Here is an 8935-nt window from a genome sequence, read left to right on the forward strand (position 1 = left end):
ATTTTGGGAATGTGGGATCCCATAAGTGAACAGAGTATAAGAGACAAAACTTATTTTCAAAGAAGTTGATGATAATTAAGAAATTATCACATTCATAAGATAAAAAAGGAAAAAAACCCTACAAAACCACCCCCAAACTTCAGTGTTATTAGGGTTTTAGGTGTTGAACACAATCTCCAAAGTTTTCACATGATAAAAACTAATTGTTACATTTATCATCTCATGCAGTGCCCAGGAACTATTTTGTGATTTTTAAAACTAAACAAGTTTTCCCACTGTAGTGTTAATGACAAATTAGAAACAAATCAAGGAGTGTCTTCTGGGTGGGTTTTTTTTCCTTTTCATGGAAAAAAAATAATTTTTCATGTTTTAGGCATAGTACTTTGAAAGAAGTACTTTTTCTTAATTTTTTTTATCAGATGGATTCCAGTTGCTACTTCTCAGGGCAAAAGACAAAAAAGGATCCCTAACTGTCACACATACAGTGCAAGTTCTGTAGGTAATGCATCTGCAAACCTACCTTGATTGGTACATAAAAGATATTTGGTGTGTCTTTGTTATATTTTGATTTCATGGTTAAGCTTTGTTTTCTTCCAAGGAGTTGACTGTTTGTGCTTGTGCAGGGTTTGTGAGCGTGAAGCTGCACTGGAGTCAGCCCTAAGAATGTTGCAGCAGTTCTACCTGGACCTTGAAAAGTTCCTTGCGTGGCTTACAGAAGCTGAAACAACTGCAAATGTCCTGCAGGATGCTACACACAAAGAAAAGATACTAGAGGATGCCAAAAGGGTTCGGGAGCTCTTGAAACAGTGGCAGGTGAGTCAAGCACTGCACTTCCCTAAATGCTTTCAGTCAAGATTAGAGTTTTCCAAATGACTTGTTTTCCCCCGCATGAAGTCTCTTTTTTTCTTTCGTCAACCACACTGAATTCAGACCCTAGGAGGTAAAATAATGGTGGTTTCTTATTAAAGATCACTGTCCCTGAGTCTTTTCAAAGTAACTTTGACTGTCCAGGTTTATAGAATTCATAGAAGTTATGGTCAAATGTAACATACAGACATAGATCTGTAGTCTCTGTCTTGCACTTTATGCAGTAGACTTGGATAATGAGAACATTTTCAGCAGTCCTGAGATGGTGCAATTCTGGTTTAATATGCTCTTTTGAGGCACTAGGTACAAAACAGTGTCTTGATTCATAATTCTCTACACAAATAATGAAAAACCTAAATTTTTGAGTTCAGTGATAGCTTTATATCCCTGTCAGTACAGATGTTTGCCTCACCCTTGGTGGTCCAGCAACACATGCAAACTCTATTTTATATTTTAAAAAATTAGGTAAATACTGACTTACTGTACAGAAACGTTTTACAGAGCAGAAGTTGCTTGTCTAGGAAAATCGTTTTTTAGGAATTTGTTTTCCTTTTCATGTTCAGAAACCATTAACTCAAATGTGACTAATAAGCATTAATCTTCCCATAGTAGTTTGCAGTTCATTCAGTATCAGAAGGAGAAAGGTGAGACTTATAGAACTGCACATTCTAGTTACCTGATGATGTAATGATATTAAAAGGTTGCATTATAAACATGGTCTTTGTTTATTTAAGCATGTATTTGCATGCATCATTTGTCTGAACTGACAGCAATGTGATGCTTGAGATGACTGATGCAGTTAGAATCCTTTCTAGAGAATTTCCAAGGATACGAACCCATTGCTCCAAGGAGTTGTGTAATTATGTGCTGCTTTCTATTGTCTTGTTGAAATACATCATGTGTCCCCATGAGGCTTAGTTTGATAAGTAACCATATGAGGGAGATGCAAATAATTAATTTTACTTTCTGCTTTCATACTTCCAGTGATCTGAACTCTCAGCTGTGTTAGTTATGATCGTGGGCTGGTTTACACGACTCCAGGTGTGCTGGCAGCAGATGGGTGAAAGGATCTTTGTGCAGGAGTTATCAGGGCTCAGTGAAAGAGCTTTAAACTGTATTTGGAAGGGGAAAGGGACAAAGCCAGGATGGCTGGAGCTAGGCCTGGGGACAGCATGCCAGTGTTTGAGGGATGGTCCTTCGGTCCGACATCGCAGTGCGGGTAAGGCATGAGATCCATGTGGCTGCAGAGAGACAGGAGTTACTGATGTGTTCAGACTCCATGGAAGCACCTGAAAATGGTCACGTAGGAATTCGGGGTTCTTCCCAAAGGCAGTGGTGGGATCAATGGCCTGAATTCCAGCTCAGTGACACTGACACACACAGGTCTATAGGGTCAGGTGGAATCCCCCCGAGGGTACTGAGGCAGTGGCAGAGGAGCTCACTGGGTTGGCAAGTGTTGGAACAAGCATTGGCTTTCCAGAGAAGTGGTTGAGTCCCTGGATACCTGTTGTTTAGGGACATGGTTTAGCAGTGAAATTGGTGCCAGGTTAATGGTTGGTCTTTTCCAACCTTAACAATTCTCTGGTTCTATGAATTCCTCTTCTGCTCTGTCTTTGGAGCAATAATTGTGTGTGATGTTATACAGCTGATGTAATATTGGATATAATTTTGAAGCTAGTGTGGATTTATCCTGTTATGTTATGAATGCAATCAGTTAGTATTAAGCCTGTAGGTGAATATAATCACAGATATTTTTTCACTGAAATTTGACAAGGAATGCTATATATGGCACCTAGTTAAACAGTAACTGGAGAATGCTTCTGTGCTATATACACAGGTTACAAAATGTATCTGAAATAATCTGTGATGGCTGATGAATTTTGGGCAGTGTAGACTAAAAATATGACAGAATATGATAAATGAAGCAAAGTTAATAACTTTGGCATGAAATACATAGCAGATTTATTTTTATTGCCACCTTCATGCTCACTTAGCCTATAAGCTAAGTAGTTTTCCATTAGATGCAGGAGTTTTGCTGCTAATAGCATGAAAATACGCAGTGCCCTAAGTTACACCTGAGAATGTGTGGTATGGGCAGTGCCCCTGTTTTCTCACACTGGTGTTTTCAGCTGGAGCAAGGGACATGCAGAGCAGGCAAGGCTCTCTTGTTTCCTCTCTTCCTATCCACCCTTCTGACGTTGTTTTTGAGGTCTCCAGCTGGTTTATCTCAACAGGAAGAACTTGAGGAAGATACATGTTCCTGACACTTCTCAATTAATTAGCAGAATAGGTTCTTTAAGAGATAAAAAATTCTTGCCAACTTTATTTCAAATATAATTTACATATAATTGCCTGGCACAGTTAATTTTGTGACATGATGTATGGATTAGAAGATGAGTCTGACTAACAGGGAAGAGAGAAAGTATCTAATTCTCTTGCTCATTTCAATTGACTTTACTAAAAATATTTAACCATAATTAATTTTCAAGTACTTCCATTCTCTGTTCTGGAACACTTTATCACTCTCCATTGTGAAACACTTTCTCGGCCACTTCTGCTTAAAATTTTTTGCCAAACTATTCTCAAGTCTGGTTTAGCAGTTTACCTGCAAGTGTGTGTGATTTGTGGTTTAGATATACTAATGTAGGACCCTTTGTGATTTAAAGTTGGGTTGAAGTGAGTGCAGAAATAATAAGCTTTTGCATTATGCTTTGTGTGGAATAGCTGTTGAATCACAATAGAGCTGGAAGAGGTTGGAGGAATGGCAGGAGAGGTCTGAAATTTAACTATCCATTTTTGCCTCAGTAAATTAGCAGCTTTCAACCGACTAGATTATGTACCTAAAACAGAAGACAGTGTTTATGAACTGAGCAGAGGAAAGAATGCATTGCTTAGCATCTGGTTATTTAGAATGATACACTAACAGTCACCAGAGGTGTTGGTATGTGACTGAAAACATCTGGAACCTGATTAAAACTAATTTCTTAAATTCTGTCCTGTCTATATAGCTGAAAAGATAATGCAGGTCCAAAAGAGGCCATAAGCACCAAGAAGCATAGTTATCATTTCGGGAGATGAACGTTTTTATTTTCTGCTTTGTGTATTTTTTGTCATGTTAGAAGTCTTTATAGCTTATAGAAGCTTGACTGAAAATTTGTATCAGTCAAAAATATCTAATGTCAGGTTACACTGTTAATTTGTTGTAAAATAAACGAATTAACCCTAAAAAGCAACTATGACACTTTTTTATTAGTGCCAGAATTTTAATTTCTGGTATCTGAATCAAATATTACCATTTTTAGGGGAACTTCGCACCAAATAGTAACCAAGAAGACTAAAGATATAAATTATATCCTCTCTAGAAATACCATACAGTGTCTACTATATTAAACCAACCTAATTTCTATGTCAGTCCACTGGGTTGGACACAATTTTAATGACTTTTTTTCTGCAACTACTTCATTGTTCAAAAAACCCAAAAGAATAGCAAGACACACTTCCTAGAGGAATAAGTACAAACCCCAAAAGATTGAGTCACTTAATTTCATTGTTGGACTTCAAAGGTCTTTTGCTGGGTAAGCTTACAGCTGTCCTGCTATTTTTTGTACTGTTTATATCAAAGTGTATTTCCCTGATCTATAAATGAAGTGGCAAATCCTTTCTTCCCATAACCTGGAAAGCTGCTGGAAGCTGTGAGATCAAAGCTGTGAAACAAACCTGCTCTCACTTGTGCTACACCTGTTACAGACACCACAGTGCATTAACCTCAGCACAGCAGCTCTGCTTTTTTTTTTCCTAACTGTGACATAGTAATTCCATGTCTCTAAACTCCAGTGTGTTGATTGATGTTAAAAACCAAAATTAGTAATTTTATTTTAGCCTTTGATTTGTGGGATTTGGAATACTATGGAGGGTTAGCACCTCCTGAAGAATAATGCCAAGAATTGTTATTTCTGCAGTGGGAGCTTTTACCAAGTCATTATTTCATCATGTTGTGTTCCCTGTGGCTCCCCAGCACACCTGATACACCCCTGGGTGTTGCTGGGCTGATGCTGCCTCGGGTACAGACAGGATTGGTACCAGTTTAGTCCAGTCCTGTGATCAGGGCACGAAAGAAGAAATACCTCATGTTGTCCTTTGAGCAAATTTGCAGCTGCACTTCCATTTCCACAGCTCGGAATTCCTTGCACTAAGCCCAATCCTGGGAGATTCCACTCCTGTTGATAACAAAAGAAATTTTGCAGATCATCAACACATTGTCAGTGACTCAAGATAAAGACTCTGTGCCAAGCCTTTAGGTGAGGTGGAGGAAAGGGAGAGGAAACTATGGGGATTTTGAAATTATTTTATTTTATTTCAATTTTGAGGCTGGCTTACTTAATTTAAATATTTTTAATGTATATTTTTCTAAGATCTTTGCAACACCAGACTGGAGGTTGGCATTTTCCACATTAGACAGGGGCAAATATTTAGAATAAAGTGTGCTAGTATAAGTTAGATTTGCTTAAATTAAAAATACTTTTTGTTTTTAATTTCTTTCTTCTTATGTAGCTTCTGCTTTTTCATAGTTATATAATTTTCACTGTATGTGTTATTATTTGGGAAGAAATAGAGACAAGCTGGACCTGATAGAAATAAAAAAAAATTATTTTAGGAGTTTAGTTGAAAAACTTTGTAGAAATCTGTCTTTATTAGCATGCAGCTTTGCTGATGATTTTCTGTTTTCATTATGGCTTATAGCACTGTAAATTAATTTAACATGAAAGGATGAAAATGTGGCTTTTAAATTTTTTCTCATTAAATAATGAAAAAATATTACAATAAATAATAGAAAAGAATGCCTCTGGTAGAAGCTTCTGTTTACTCAATCACTGCTGTAGCAAGAGTGAATTATTGCAGAGCTAACTCAGGCAATATTTTTGCAGTTGTGTTACATAAAACAGATGCTCTCAGGACTTCAAAAAGCAGCACAGAAAAGAGAGCACAGGCTGGATCCTTTGAAAGTTAACCATTATTTATATTTCTGTGAGAGGTTTGGGTAAGACAGTTGGCTGGAATTGAAGCCACTCACATCTCAAGCATTGTGGGAATGAAGTGAAAAGCAAATGTGCTTAATTTCATTGCTACCGAGAGGTGCCAGCAGTGTGAAGTCAGGAGATGTGATATCTGTGGTGACAGGACATTGGAGGCACAGTGGAGCACTTTGCCTGGAATCTCTGAGGTGCCTGGGTAGGGAGAAAACCATTTTCTAAGTTACCAGAGGGATGCTGATATTATTGTCAGTCTTCCTGAAATACCTGTATTTTTACATTACCTGGCAAGAGCCTCTTCTGTTTCATTTCAGTCTTTGCATTCTCATCTGCATCTGACCAGTCTGGAGTATTTTTCCATATAGCCCTTTGCTGCCTGGGGTGCTCACAACATTTCCTCTGCTTGGATCTTTTGCTTCTCGTTTGTACCTGGACATTCCTCAGGCATCTTGCACATCTCACTTCCATCGCTTTGCAATAACCTGATTTAGCTTCAAGCCTGGACTGTTCCAACCTTATTCCTCTGTGGACTCTCTGTTTAGTCCCTACATTAATTCAAAGAGGTGTAATACCATTCAAGGTGGGCATTACAGGCAGGAACTGGACCTGAAATTACTGATGTGTTTTCTGTCTTACCCACTGGAAATAAAACGTTAGAACATAAAGTATTTGAAACCATTGGCAGTCAGGTATCTTGGACATTAACACAAATGTTCTTAATTACTCTAATGGCAATTACTCCTTTGATACTTAATTTGATGTAAGAGATAATCTGTATAACTTTTAAAAAAATAAAAGTAGTGGTAAAATACAGAAGCTGTCGAAATACAATGAAATACATACAGAATAGCTTTAGTGAGACTGTAATGTGTTTCTTTGGGTTTTTTTCTCTGAGTTATCATCAGAGATTTCTAGTCATTATTCTGAAATGGGCAAGATGCCTTGGGAATGTCAATTAACAATGTAGAAGTAAGAGTCAAAAATAATTATTTTCCAGGGCATTTTTAGGTGATTTAGTAATCATATGATTTCTTGATTTTTCTTCTGCAAGACAGGTAGGTAGAAATGTTACCTTCTTTCTGTTGCTGGATATATTAAACAGGTGTTATCTATGAAGCATTGAGGTATATCATTTAGAAAACTTACATGAAGCATGTTGTCATATTAGGTTATGATTCTCAGTGCTGTGAACCAAAGAAATCAGAAAGGTCTTTTAAGATTCTTTGCACATTTAGTGTGCCAGAGATATATGTGTAATAAACACTCTATATGCACAGGTTTATCTGGTTAATTTTCTGTCTCTTTAGTTCTACAAAACAGTATTTGCATTTGGCTGTCAGTCCCCAGAATGTGTTCTAGATTACACCTCTGGGGTAGTATTTATAATGCAGTGCCCGTACAGAGCCAGCTGATCTCGAGAACAGAACTTTTAGAAGATAGAGTTGTGGAGATAAAATGTTTGAAAGTTTTTCAAGATGTTGTGTTCAGTTGTGCCTTCCTGCAGGCCTTGAGGAGTTACTGTTCTGCAATGGAAAATGGTGAGAAAATATACTGTACCACAGCTGTTACTGGGAGACCTTGACTGATTTCCAGGATTTCCCGGCACAGAGTTCCCATGCCACCTCCTTTCCCTGTCTTGTAAAGGGCATTAGTGTGCAGTTGGTTTGGGTTGTTCCCAGTCCTCCCAGGTTTGGTTGTTTTGGGAAATGAAGGAAGTAGAAGAGAGAAAATTGTGTTTTCCCAAGAGATTGCTATTCTTGCTGACTTACACCTGGACAGCCAAACAAAAAAATCTGTGTATGTTTGTCTCTCTCCAAGATCATATTTTCTGAAAACAAACCTTTGAAATTGTTTTATGCTTAGGATATCTTACTCTAGGAGCCACACACATCCACTGGGGCAGGAAAGAAGCTCTGCTGTGTGGCTTCTGTCTCAAACTGAGTGATGCTCTTCTTGTTAGGGATAATAAATGTTGTTAATAAGTTGTTTCAACATATTCTACAGAGCAAAATTATTTGCTGAAATTGTTTTATAATTTAAATAAATTATTTTGAGCCATAATTGTCTCATGGAATATTAATGAACAGAGAGAGACTAAATTTAAACATTTCCCTTTTCATCACCTTTTCAGGCACAGAGAAATACTGCCCAATTTTAAGTTGTTTTGTGCTGCACTTATGTTATCTATGTTGAGTTACAATAATTGTCAAAGTCTTCTTTTTTCTTATTTTTATGTCCTTCATTTTCAAATTTTGCCCTACCACTAGCACCACTTAAAGAAAAAAAAATTCTAGAAACAACTTTTCAAATCTCATTTACTATTTCATAGAATCGTAGAATCATGGAATTTAGGGGTTGCGATGGGCCTTACAGCTCACCCAGCCCCAACCCCTGCCCTGGGCAGGGACACCTCCCACCAGAGCAGGTTGCTCAAGGCTCATCCAACCTGGCTGTGAACACTGCCAGGGTTGGGGCAGCCACAGCCTCCCTGGACAACCTGGGACAGGGTCTCACCAGCCTTAGAGTAAAAAACATTTTTCTTGGTTGGTTTGCAAGCCTAGTACTGTTGTTGGCTTCATTCTAAGCTATACTTTTGAAAATTCTGTTGTTGTGAAATGCTTAGCACTTAATGCCCCGTCAAGAAGACATACTTTTATTTTGTTCTATATGTGCTTCAGTATTTCTGAAGAAAACCAGGACTGGGGTTCTCTGGGCTTAAGCTAAACCACTGCTTCTGCTAAATGAATTTGGCAGTTCTGAAATTGGATTTTTTAAAATTCATTTTACATTACATTCACAAGCCATCATACTGATTAATTGTATTACTATTTTAAAGAATATACTTGGCTGCCAGGTGTGGAGGGGAAACAGAACAAATGGATGTTCCATAACCTCTAAACTAGGATTGTGACACCACAGAAGTGAAGTGGAGCTTTCTGGAGAACTGGTGCCCAGGCTTGAAGCAGATGTCAGAAGTTACTCTAGGGTTAATGGGCTGGCAAAGTTGACAGAACCAAGGAAATGAGAAGTTCCACATT

The 8935-nt window shown here is 37.9% G+C and overlaps 1 protein-coding gene across 1 annotated transcript in view; it reads left to right on the top strand.

Moving 5' to 3' along the window:
• Positions 1-8935, top strand: part of LOC103802517 (dystrophin-like) — a gene marked incomplete at its 3' end in the record, with an annotated part of 103606 nt that overhangs the window by 23355 nt on the left and 71316 nt on the right. Inside the window, exon 5 of the mRNA XM_009074999.1 lies at positions 624-813. Within this exon, the coding sequence (XP_009073247.1) occupies positions 624-813 (190 nt within the window). The remainder of the gene's footprint in view (positions 1-623; positions 814-8935) is intronic.

This window comes from Acanthisitta chloris, unplaced genomic scaffold (genome assembly GCF_000695815.1).
Source record: "Acanthisitta chloris isolate BGI_N310 unplaced genomic scaffold, ASM69581v1 scaffold23735, whole genome shotgun sequence".
In the NCBI taxonomy this organism is placed as follows: domain Eukaryota; kingdom Metazoa; phylum Chordata; class Aves; order Passeriformes; family Acanthisittidae; genus Acanthisitta; species Acanthisitta chloris.